At 32.2% G+C, this 13,516-nt stretch overlaps 1 protein-coding gene across 2 annotated transcripts in view; it reads right to left on the reverse strand.

The window, feature by feature from the left end:
• The window catches only part of DNAH11 (dynein axonemal heavy chain 11), a 220,978-nt gene that overhangs the window by 178,329 nt on the left and 29,133 nt on the right, over positions 1-13,516 (reverse strand). For both annotated transcript variants that reach the window (XM_039342134.1, XM_039342133.1), the window contains exons 14-27: positions 12,840-13,235; positions 12,240-12,572; positions 11,865-12,119; positions 11,590-11,759; positions 10,364-10,586; positions 9,501-9,617; positions 9,319-9,405; positions 8,308-8,466; positions 6,406-6,489; positions 5,506-5,664; positions 4,163-4,285; positions 3,128-3,250; positions 2,475-2,699; positions 38-129 (exon numbers count right to left, since the gene is read on the reverse strand). In XM_039342134.1, the coding sequence (XP_039198068.1) occupies positions 38-129; positions 2,475-2,699; positions 3,128-3,250; positions 4,163-4,285; positions 5,506-5,664; positions 6,406-6,489; positions 8,308-8,466; positions 9,319-9,405; positions 9,501-9,617; positions 10,364-10,586; positions 11,590-11,759; positions 11,865-12,119; positions 12,240-12,572; positions 12,840-13,235 (2,546 nt within the window). The remainder of the gene's footprint in view (positions 1-37; positions 130-2,474; positions 2,700-3,127; positions 3,251-4,162; positions 4,286-5,505; positions 5,665-6,405; positions 6,490-8,307; positions 8,467-9,318; positions 9,406-9,500; positions 9,618-10,363; positions 10,587-11,589; positions 11,760-11,864; positions 12,120-12,239; positions 12,573-12,839; positions 13,236-13,516) is intronic.

The following is a 13,516-nucleotide window of genomic DNA, read 5'->3' on the forward strand; positions in this document are numbered from 1 at the left end:
TAATTTTATTATATGAAAACAACTGGCTCAACAATACCTATTCTGCAAATCTTGAAGTTTTTCATACAAATTAGGCTTGGTTGCTGCTTCCAATACATTTCTGGTATTTGCTGAATCATTCATTAATCCCTAGATTCAGGAGCAAAAAAAAAATTCCTTTAATTTGTGAAAAAAGATTTATATGATTCCTCATTTTTGAGGAAAAGAAAATATTTCCCTTATCTCCAGAATGTTAAGCATAATATTTGTATTAGTATAAATTATTCTCAAATCTGCGTGAAAAAATCCTGGCTCAGTGGTACTGGTTTTGAAAACAACTGTTGCTGGAAAACAACACCTACTCACACATTATGTAGTTTTCTACATTTCAAAGGAATAGCACTATTACATAAATCAAGTCAAATAGCTATGACAATTTCATATAGTAAATACTGATTTCAGACATATTTTTCCTATCTTTCTAAAGAAAGTAGCATTAATAATTTATTGAAAATGATGTTTAGGAAACCATGTATTTATTTTAAAGAGTTATACTTTGGGTAGCAAGGAATAAAATTCCATATCCCTCAAAAATGGTAGCAAGGTACAGGTAGTCCTTAACTTGCAACAGTTCATTTAGTGACCATTTGAAGTTAAACAGCCCTGAAAAAAGTGGCATGACCATTTGTATAACATACAACTTTTGCAACATCTCTATGGCCATGTGATCAAAATTCAGACCTTTAGCAAGTGACTCATATTTATGACGGTTGCAAAGTCCCAGGGTCATGTGATCATCTTTTGTGACCTTCTGACAAGAAAAGTCAATGGGGAAGCCAGATTCACTGAACAACCACATTACTAATTTAAGAACCTCAATGATTCACTCAACAACTGTGGCAAGAAAGATCATAAAATGGAGTAAAATTCACTTAACAATTGTCTTGTTTAGCAACAGAAATTTTGGGTCCAATTGTGGTTGTCGGTTGAGGACTACCCGAATTTATACTAACACACAATTGTGTTTTCATCAATGTCCAGATAATACAGGATTACATATAGTAAGAGAGGTACAGAAGTATTTAAAAAATTGCTCTACAAGGCCACTTTCGTTATGTGCTTTTTTCATTTCTCCCAAAAGATGCCTGAAGTTCTAGAGAAATATTTTCCTATTTGTACTACTCTTGCTAATTAGTTTTTTCTGTATAGGTAGTCCTCGAATTATGACAATTGAGCCCAAAATTTCTCTTCCTAAGTGAGACAGTTACCCCATAATATGACCTTTCTTGCTATAGTTCTTAAGTGAATCACTGCAGCTGTTGAGGTAGTAACATGGTTGCTAAGTGAATCTGGCTTCCCCATTGACTTTGATCCCAGGACACTGCAACCCTCATAAATATGAGTCACTTGCCAAATATCCAAATTTTGATCATGTGACCATGGGGATGCGATGCTGCAATAGTTATAAGTGTCAAAAACAATCATAAATCACTTTTTTTCTGTGCCATTGTAACTAAATGAACTGTTGTAAGTCAAGGACTATCTGCATAATAAAAATGTTTTTGAGTCAATTCCAACTTGTACGTATCCATATAATTTTATGGAAATAGTTTCTATTGCTTTCTTCTAGGACATTTGTCTCAATCTTCCACTCTAGCTTTATGTTTTGGGATATCCTATCATAATTTGATTCTGCTTGCCTTCTTTCCAATACCAGCTAAGGTCATGTTTTCCTGCAGGAAATATATTTTTTTTCCTTTTTTCTAAAGGTAATAGTAATAAATAGTATTGCTTAGATAGTTTCTTTTCTTACTGCTTCCTTATTTTTTTTTAAAAAAACACTCCCTTTTTTTTAAAGCTGAAAATTCAATAATACCACTTTACAATAGTTTGCCCTTTTCTACATTTCAAGTTGCAAGGAATGGATTTATTAAGATTTGAATGGAATCCATAAACTTATTGATTACATCTTTATCTCTTTGACAATGTCAGAATGCATTGAAACTTCATGGCAATGCAGTGAACCAGCAATGCTGAGGTACTCTTTCTTAAGGCCAAGAAAAATCATCCAAACTTTCATTTCATAATAATTCAGAAATTGAAGTAAGGCTTCAAATGCTATATTCATTAAAGATCTATTGATCTGAAATTTTACTTGTGCATGAAATATGCCATAACCATTTTGAAGACGTGGAAGGCAGAACAAATACATTTTAAATTTTACTTACTACTGCTATACTATTCAGTTTGAAGAAAATAATAAATAGTTCACAAAATATTTTTATATATGTGATTTGGCATCATTTTATTTTCTATTTATTTGGATTGATATCCTTGGGACAGATTAATATGGGTAATTACATAAAACAGTATACACTATTTTGTATATATATAAGTATATAAATACTTTCATGGGAATTTTGGTACAATCTGCATATAAAAATGAAACAGAAATTTTGATTATGATTTACTTAGGTGACTTATTTCTCATTAACCTTAAAATCCACATCAATGCAATCAAATCTCTTTGAATCTTCAGGAAGCTGTTCTCTGATGTCATCTGAACCAATAAAAATACTTTCGAGATGAGACCATGTACGCTGAACTTCCATCCATATATAAATGACAGAGTCTGCCACATTGAGATTTTTTTGCCAAGTTAACACTTGTTCAATGAAATATTCAACATATTTACTTTGCAGAACTGTTTGCAACTGAACCTTGTGAAAAAGAGGAGAACGAAATGAAATTAAAGGATATAGAAAATTACTCAAAGAGACAGAGGAATCATAGCTACAAAAGTTTTACAAAAATCTCCTGCAAGCTATTATTACAGTAAATCACAGCAAAAGACGTTTTCAAACCTTGCAAATGGACAGCATATTATTAAATGATTCCATATTATCTAAGGGAAAAGGAAAGACACCAAGGACCTGTAATTTCGCAAACTCCTACACAGACAAGAATTCTTGTTAAACCATATACAGTCAAGAACACATATAATTTTACAGACTAACATCTGGGACAGCTAAGATTCACTGTAAATAAAATTGTGAAAACAGAGATGTGAGTTAATCCATTTTTTTAAAAAAAGCACATTAGTAATTCAGCAACAAGCACATTTATTCATTAGTAAATCACATCTTACTTGATTATTATCTAAAGTCTCAAAAAGCTGTTCGTCTATTTTCAGCAAGGAAATACTGGTCCCGAAATGTTCTTCATAAGAAAACTCCATAGCAGCCCACGTTTGACTAATCTCTATCAGAATCTAGTTAACATAATAAAAAACTTATTAGAAACATTTTGACCAAAGCAATGTTTAAATCAATATTTATACTTGAGATGTATTACCATAATTTATCAAATTTATACACTATTGCTATCATAGATTTTGTGTACTATTCAAGTGATTCACATTTGTTAAAATCATTGCAAATTTACAAAATATTTCAAAAGAAAACGATTTGCGCTCAAAGCACCCATTTTACATTGGGAATGGGATGTTATGAACTTGAAGTGAATGTTTAAAATTTAAAATAATTCAGGTTCAAAATATTTTATAGAGATCAATTTATAAACAACTATCAAATGGCCCAAAATTTAAGAAAAATAAATGTGAGAGGGTTTTCTTATAGGTCACCTTTGTTTCACCCTGTCTTCTGTTCTACTCCTCCCGAATTTCGATTTAAATAGGAATACTTCTAAAATTAAATTTGGATTGTAAACATACAATTTCCATCCGTGTTCAGTTAATTTTACTCAATTTCATCTTTCATGCCTCTTATATTATTATTATGTGAGTATGCATTAATAAAATTGCAAAAATGCATTAATCTGATCATACATTTGATCACATCAGAGTTCATTTTAGCAATACTGCAACACACCTATGAATTTTCTTTCATAATAGATATCACCATTCGGAAGGAAATTTTAATATAATAATACCTAAAATCTAAAATTTCACCAAGTCCATTTAAGAATGCACTTGACTGCTTATCAGTAAAATTGGACAAATGAAAATGCAGAGGAGACATAAAGGGAAATGAAAATAAAGTCACAATGAACAATATTGTCTATCAACAATATTGTCTTCAATTCTATTTAAAAATAAGAATCAAGGAATTCTAAAATCCAAGAAGATATTCAGAATAAAATTTTGGAAAGAAATAGGATTAACCTTCTCAATTCCAAGTTCTTTTACTGCTTTGTCAACAATGTTCCGGACATCATCTTCCACATTATGCAGATTCAGTGCCAGGAGATTTGCTAAAGTTGTATCTTCAGTTATGGAAAACTGAACCTGAAAAACAACAAAATACTGTCCATTCATGTATAAATAAAGAAAGAAACAGGACCACAAATATTCCTATAATAATGCTGGAAAATTAATTGGTGATGCAATTTTCATCCTGTTGAAGCAAAAGAATCAAAAGTCTAAAATAAATATATCACCAATGAAGGAGAATATTTGTAGCTCAAGGATGAAATGAGGTCCTTAGTGCCCTCAGAGCTTGGTTGTTTTAATTACCCAAACTAGGTAACATCATCAGTGCACTGATGAGCACTGAAAACATAACCTAGTTTGGTAATGAAGCAATGGCAAGAAAACAACTAACTCAGAGAACACTGAAGCTACCTCATAAATGTATTAGCATTGAAAAAGCAAAATAAACACAAAAAGATAGTAAAATCATTACAATAAATCAGTCAGAAACATAACATGCTGCTCTTCCATTGTTTCTGTAGAATTTTCAAAGGAGCAACTAATAACAGCATTCCAGGTTGAATTATAAATATTCTTTCCTATTTATTTTTTATTTTAACTGTACATTACCCAACTCCAAACAATTCTGGAATCTTTACAAGAAAACAAGAGAACTATAAAACAATAATGCCAGCATAAAAGAAGATATTTTGGAAAGCAAAAATGCCAAATCTGGGCAACAACACAATATATATCTACTGTCTGGAAAAGTTTACATATACCCTATACAAAGAGCAAGGCCTTCTGAAACATAAGTAGGATGGAAACCACTCAGATTAGGGGTAGACAATTAATTCTCCCAAGGAATCACATGAGAAACTGGAATGTTGGGGAAGACTGAACCAATAGGGCTGTGAAGATACATAGGCATGTACACATGCACATATGTAAATTGAAGAAAAAAACTAGACAGCTTTAAAATAAAATGCAGTTGTATTGTGTGTGCATGGTATCCACTTATTTACATTTGATTTCTAATTTCCTTTTGACCTCACACGGGCTGGACAGGGGCACCCAGGGGCCATAAAATGTCCAGGTCTAATCCAGATCCTAGGAGGCAACTCAACCTAGAGAGTACCTGCTATGAGAGGAAAGGCTCAAAATTATTAACATAAATTATAATATTAAAGTAAAAAATTTTTTAAAAAAATCAAGAGTTTCAAGAAATAAAAAATGATTTTTTCAATTTATTTGTATGAAAAACATGATCAAAGATCTACAAATGCATTTACAACGAAATTAGAAAAATTCCTTACGCCTATTGCCTCCATGAGCTGATACCAGTGCCGATCTCGAATTGCTGGATTCTGCAACTCTATTACAACTCTCAGTGATGTCAAAAGGTTCTTAATAGTTAATTCCAGGTTTGTATATATATTCCAAGAATGAACCTCTTTATCCAATGACCATATCTCCTAGAGAAAGCATCATAAAATACTTTGTGTCATTTAGCACCTGCTAATCTAATTATATTGTAGTCTCACTTAATGATAATTGGACTAAAATTTCCATCAGTATGGGGACTAAAATTTCCACCACTAAGTGAAGTGGTTGGAAAGTGTAACATTCATGTGGCCCTGCCTCTTAGTGATGGAATTTCTGTTAATTCCCAGTTACCATACCTAAGCGAATCAGCATAGGTTGTTAAGTGAGGACCTCATATGACCATTGATTTTGCTTGAACAGTAGGTCACAAATGCTAATTACATGACCACAAAGTACAGCAACTGTCAGAAATTCAGGCCAGTTGCCCAGCACCCAGATCACCATCACATGGCCATAGAGGCATTACAACAGCCAGAACTTGGGGAATTGGTTATAAATATCACTCATTCAGTTGCCTTGAAAGTTTAAATGATTGCTGAATGAGTGAATGATAACCAATGACCACCTGTAAACAAATGTTGCAAATGTTTGGCATCATAGAGCCTGCATTTAAAAAGTACTAACCAAGCTTTCCCATTTTTCCAAATAAAATCCTGCAAATGCCTCATGAAGAAAGTTAAACTTTTGCACAGATTTAGAAATCTTGCATGAAAATTTCGCTAGAGTGGAGAAAAAAACAAAATTTGTTCTTAAGAGAAACCACATATGAGAACAGTAGGTAAAGCAGCAGAATAAATGGAGGAAGGGTAAGTGATAGTTGTAGTACTTGCCTTTGCAAATCTTCTGAGTTCAGTCTCCATCTGTTCCATACTAATCTCTCTCCAATGCCTTTTGGTCCAGTCGTCAATGCTGCTCTGAAACAAGAGAAACATTGAAATGTCAGTGACATTTGACAAAGATTAAAATACTTTCATAATCATGCAGTTGGCTCTGTTGCAGGGGCTTGAAGAATAACAGTGTTAAATGGTCTTATTTGCTTCCATGATGGTAAATTGCTGGTATAGATTCATTGATCTCTTTGCATCTGCAGCTCTCCTCCAAAGCTAGGTAGTAATAATACTGAGTATTCTACAACCAACATGCCAGGCCTTGAACAAGACAAGAAGCAATGGGTGGAAACTAATCAAGGAGAGAAGCAACCTAGAACTAAGGAGAAACTTCCTGACAGTGAGAACAATTAATCAGTGGAACAGCTTGCCTCCAGAAGCAGTAAATGCTCCAACACTGGAAGTTTTTAAGAAGAGACTGGACAGCCATTTGTCTGAAATGGGTTTCCTGCCCGAGCAGGGGGTTGGACTAGATGACCTCCAAGGTCCCTTCCAACTTTACTACTACTACTAATAACTGAGCTAAAGAACAAGGGACACAAGGACATTATAAAAATAGACCATTTCACTGACTTGTATTGGAACAATGTTTTAACTTGCTTATCCATGAAGTTAGGAATGAGTATTGAGAAGGATTAATGCCTAATTATTTGGAGCAGTAAAAAGGAAAAGGAAGGAGGAAAAAGAGATAGAGGAGAAGAAGGGTAGTGGTGATGGTTGTTTATTGATCAGGTCTAAACTGGAAGTGAGTATATTTTCTCTAATTCAGTGAAAAGGCTGACTGAGTTGCTAGATATTCCTTTTTGTAAATACCCGATCCAAAAATCTATGATATAGTTACATTTCGAAAAAAAATCTAATTATACACTAGACAATATTATCAAATTAGAAAAAAGGCAAAAAAGGCAAACAAATAATTAGGGGGAGAGCCAGAATTTTCCTAACAACATTTCAGAATTTGAGGCTTCTGAACTCAGAATAAAGACAAGTAAAAGAAAATATGATGAAAGTGTTATACATGGTAAGGAACAATAAGGGAAATAGAGGGAAGATTTTTTTTCTTCTCACAGAATTAGTATCATCACTAAAATCAGAATATGGAAAAGTTTAGGACTAATAAAACTTTTAATGCAATTCTTAAACTATAGAGGTTGCTACAATCACCTGTGATGTTGGCTATTCATTTAGATAATTTACCAAGAAAAGGACTACCAATGGCTATTAATCATGAGGACCACATGCTACCCTCAGGGTCGTGGAGCACAAATATCTAATATCAGTTTCTAGGAAGCCACACTGAAAGAGGATTATCATATTTTGCTTTCTTAATGCATCTGATTGGAATGACACAAAATATTGAACTAGATGCATCTTTGACCTAGATTGCAAAACAGTCCTTCCAAATTCACAGTACAACAACAAAAACAACAATTTTTACCAGTCCCAGACTGTGAATTGGACTGAAGATTAAATCTTAAATAATAATAATAATTATTATTATTTCTTTCCAGGTGAACTTTGCTACTGGTCTTTTCCCTAATTTTTAATTTCATTTTTCAACTCTTTTTATAATATAGGCATTACATTCATGGATTTTTTTTTTACTTTGAAATTAAATTATTTTTTTAAAGTACATTTTTTAGTTTATTAATTCAGTCTAAGATCAGGTTGTTTAAAAAAACCCCATAAATTCTGATTCTAAAATGAGAGTTTGATATTTACTCTTCATTATTAATACTGGCCTTTAAAATGTCAAAGTATTTCAAAGCATTATATTAATAACATAATAATAACTAGTTTACACTGCTTTTGGAGAATTAAATAATATTCTTAAAGTATTCTTACTGTGACAGAAATATTAATATCCCACATTCCCTTTAGCAACTTTATTTCTTTGCGACATTGTTTTATTTGTTTGTACTCTGGAATAGTCACTTCAAAAAGGTTGGCAGATTCCTGTAGGTGCAACATTTCTTCTTCCATTCTTTCTAGTTCCTGATTTGCCTACAAAAGAGAAAGTACTAGAAAATTTCATTTGTACTTCAAAGCATTATATAAATATTCTACAGGCTATGGGTATTACTTTTAAATAGTCCATATTTCATTTTATTTTAGTTCCGAATGACAAACGAGATTCATTTATAGGTAAACTTTTCAGCTACATGAATCAAAATTCACAGAAACACCAAATTTCCTTCATTTAAATGTCTATCTCTTTAGAATTAAATAGATGTAGCCATATATCAATACACATACATACCCTAGAATTTGTGCATATAATGTAGTTAAAGATATACATTTAAATCAGTGTTAAAATCACTACTTTTATTTTTCATTAGGTTGTTCATTTAACTGTGAATAAAAATAGAATGGACAAATTATTATTATCTTACAGAAGACTGCCTAAGCATCTTTTGCCTACTGATGCCATCCAGGTTTGTTGCAACATAACTTTAAGACTTCTGGTAGGTGTATTTCAAGTGCACTAGTTTAAGGGAGGCTGCTCTGATTTATGATAAAAAATTGAAAATCCAATTGAAGTCAGACAGAAAATTATGTTCAATTTAACATAATTTTCATGAACATCTGAAAAACCATACAGAAATCACAAATGTATTCAGAAAAGGATGGTTTTTTTAAAAAAAAATGCAGACATATTGTCCTTTTTTTTAGAGTACCTTCAAGGAAACAATGACACACATTTTAAGCTGCCCAGTTTACATAATATAGCACTTATCAAGCTCAACAGAAAAAAAAATAATGCTCTGTACAAATGGCACAATATGTAAATAGAAATCTCCATTTTGTAATGAGAGATTATCAGCATCACATGCACCTTTAATATTTCTCCATTACCTTATCAAGAAGTGCATATGGGTTTTGGGCATCAAAATGAAAGGGAGCATCTGCTCTAAATCTTTCTCTGAATCCTATCTGCTTTCCCTGTTGAAAGAAAGTAGACAATAAATTTATGTCAACAACCTTATTCTCATAAAAGTATGTCTGTGGATATTGCTTTAAAAATAATTTCAGCTTACATCAAAAGCAGTACATTTTTTTCTGAGAATAGTGACCTCAGAAGTCAAGAGAGGAGCCACTTCATGCTTTATGGACACAGCAAGTTTTTTGGTGGAGTTCCATTTTTCAGGCAATTCCTAAAAGATCAAAGAACAAACCACATAAAGACCAGTTTAGCTAGATTCCCTTTTCACATTCTGCCAACTGCATGGCGAGTGCTCATAGCCTGTTCCCACAAGCTGGGATACTTTGCCATAAATATTAAAATGACAGGTACATAAAGCATATAAAATGCCTGGCTCAAACTCAACTACAATTAATGTTAATTCTTCACTTGTTTTGAAAACTCATTTAAAAACAAGTCACAACACCTTCAGTATAGGAAGATGGAATATCTGACAAATAATGCTAATCTCCCCCTCAGTCATACTGAAAGAAAAGGAGACCATAACAAGATCTTAGAAATGAAATGATGGAAAATAGGGATGTGATCACCGGTTGTGGCCTGCATATTTTTCCTGAACCTTTTCTTTTGAAGCTCCCAGATGATGCCACTGAATTTGAATGGAAATAAATCAATAAGCAGAAGTAAAAATTGATATGGTTTTCAGGAGAAGAAAATAGAAAATTTTGAAAAGGTAATAAGGCTGCTATTTTAAAATACAAACAAATTCTTTAGAAATGACAAAAAACCCTTCATCTATTGGTATGTGATATTTCTACACAACCATCTTGGCCATCAAATAATATTAAAAGAACAATTTATAAGATCTTTTTTTTGTTTATTCTGCATATACCTCAGCAATATTTTGGAAGACTGAATATTAGGTTCAAAGAAATACAAAGCTTCTTTTTGGAATCAAGAGTAGAAATTTCAGGATACCTCTACTTGAATGTAAATATGATCTGGCATCTTCTGCCCATAGTTTTCCAAGAGTACAATGGTATCCTTTAGAGGTTCAAAAAGGTCATCAGTAGTTGATTGCCTATCCCTGACAGCCAAGAGATGAAGCATAATGTCTATGAGTCCGTTATAATCTATTTCTGATAACTGTTTTTGGAGTCCAAGATTTGTCATTTGAATGAACTCTTCTAGGTCAGCTAGGCTATAAGAAGAAAAGAAAGAGATAAATTTCCTGTAGTCATTTTTTTCATATGTGAATGTCCTTTCAACTATTTTTGTTGATTGCATGTAAACAAAAGGGAGGTGCCTTTGAATCAGTTTTGTCTCAAAGAATCAGTTTTTGTCTCAAAGAATCAACCTTATACTTTCCTTGGCAGCATATTTGTATGTAATTTGACATTACCATTTCTTTCTAGGCTGGATAGAAAGGGGCTAATCCAAACTTACTCAGTTGGCTTTGAACATTCAAGAGTAAGTTGCACAGAATACTTTAGGCTATAATGGTTATTACCTTGGGATATACCCTATTATATCACAAGAATCAGGGTGGAGGAATAGAGGTTGGAGAATATACTTATATATGTATGTGAAACCTTTGAAATTAATTTCTCACTAGTATACTTCCTACTATATAAGCTCATCTTCTATACTTAAAATGGCTTGTGTGGGAAAAGAAATATATGGGATTCAGAAAATTTAAGTCATTCTGAATAGTTAGCCAAATTGCTTCCTTTTTATTTAATTTTTTAAATAAATTTTACTAATTTTTATTTCATATTTTCTCCTACTATATTAACATTATCATACAACAGCAAATTTTGGAGGGATTTAGAAACAGGTAATCTTCATTTGCTGACACAACACTTAGTTGTTAAGTGAAGTGGTCACTAAGGGACTGAGCTTATAATCATAGTTCAGCTTTTGTTTGCTTTACAGACCTACAAAGAATTGTTCTCAAAGTTACTTTTTCATCATGTGAACAGTTAGTAAACGAGGCAGTTACTAAACAAGAAGTTCTATATAAGGCTTTGCACGATGCTGTTAAGCAGCCCAAGCTTAAAATATTCACAAGGATGAGGTTAGAATTGGGGTTTGCATTTCTATTTTCCCTTGAATTTAACAAGTTAATTTTTCACTTGCACATCCCCTGCACTTGCCCCATACACAGCCGTAAAATAGAATATTTTTATCAAAACATATTTTACCTATCAGTGACAAATTTCACAAGGTATTCTTTGAACATCCAGCTCCATTTCTTAATAACATTTAGCAAACTATGTCTGAAAGGTTTCAAGTCCACTTTAAGCCAACCTTCATAAATTCTGAAATCCTCAAGTTTGCTCATCTGAATGTAAAGATTCTCATATATGTCAATCTACAATACATAAATATTAGAAATAAGCAAGAACTTAATTTCATACTGGAGAGGAAAGAGTAAAGATTCCAAATATCAACTGAGACAGAAATATCCACTTCTTGCCTGTTCTTTAAATTGTTCAGCAGTTGGGTGTTGATCAGATGTGCTAATATCTGTAGTTATCTCTGTTTCTTCAGAAGTCAATACACGACCATAGAAGAGAAATTGTTTCATAAATTCTGATTTGTCATCTACCCAGAGATATGCATAACAGTCGAGAGAGTTTTTGAAGTTCATGGCTTCAGTAATAACATCTGCCACTCTATTCATAATATTTTCTCTGGTATTGGATAGCTCAGATATATCATCCATGTCATTCTTAAAAAAAAAAGGAAAGAAAAATTATAACCTATACTTAATATGATTAATCCTTTCTTGAACTACATGTGTAATGCATACAATCTAGGACTTTATTTTTATTTTAATAAAATATATTACCTGGTAATGCTGTATTCCAAGATGTGATGCCATTCTTTTCACCTTAGCAGATGTTTTGAAAATATTGCTTAAAAGTTCATCTATTAAATCATAAAAGCTGTCACCAGCTTCTTTGTCCAGTGAAGGTTTGAATTCAATTTCCACACCATTTAAGATCATCTGAACTTGAAATAATGGTGCTGGCTTTAAAGCTTTCTCTGTGTTTTCCAAGAAGAAGTTTAAATTATACATTATGGCATTAAAAAAGCCATCAGCAATGATGTCATCAACAAACTCCAGGTAAATCTTCCAAGAATATGAATCTGGATCTGCTTTAAAGAGCTTTAGATTTTCCTAAAAATACACACCCAAAAATAGGTAGTTTAAGTCTACCATTGTCACAATTTCCATTGAAAAAAATAATTAATTCTCAATCAGTTACAAGTAAATCCCATTGATAATTGTTTATATATTAAATAACATGAAAAGGTGAAGCAAATTTTTTCACTCTGAATTGACACATTTGAATAGATCTACACATTGGCAGAGATGTGTGTGTAAATGGCTTGCAGAAATCAAATAAATTATTCTTTTCTTATGAAAATTTGTATTAGATGTTACCTCTACAAGTTTATGCATCTTGCAACCATCTTCTTGGTACGACATGAATTTTTTAGCAACTTTGTTTTCTTTGTCATCTAGATTTAACAAAGCTTCTTTTTTATTATCTTTTCTAGAAAAGAAAGGTTGCTCCATCCAAGATTTCATAATTTGTTGTATAGTATTAATATTGTCTTTTGACTTTTGAAGTCTCTGTTCCAAGTCATGAACTTTGGCTTTTATAAACTCAATATATTCCCAGCAATTTTCTTTCTGCCAAGTGAGCTTTTCTTCTGCTTCTTTTAGCTGATTATCAGCAGCTATCAGCTCTTTTTCAATCAGAGAATATTCTACCTCCAAAACAGTCTGTTTAATTTTGTTGTACCATTGGACTACAAGTTCAAGATTTCCTGTGTACTGTTTATACAGAAAGAGAAAACACATAAATTTTAAATGTCTCCCATAAAAGCTATACTAATTTCTGTCTAATAATAGGTTTTTGAAGGAGGCGTCACTCACACTATTGAATTACTTCATTTTTTCAGTATTTCCTCCCTAAGTTTGTTTCTAATCTTTAACAATTTCATCTGTAATTATTATATATATAATTAATACTAGTATCATTATATGCATAACAATAATTGCCTATCAGATAAAATTATTTACAATCATTAACAAAAACAGAAGACAAAAACAAA

The sequence above is a fragment of the Crotalus tigris genome, unplaced genomic scaffold, assembly GCF_016545835.1.
Source record: "Crotalus tigris isolate CLP2741 ecotype Arizona unplaced genomic scaffold, ASM1654583v1 scf7180000017774.6281472, whole genome shotgun sequence".
In the NCBI taxonomy this organism is placed as follows: Eukaryota; Metazoa; Chordata; class Lepidosauria; order Squamata; family Viperidae; genus Crotalus; species Crotalus tigris.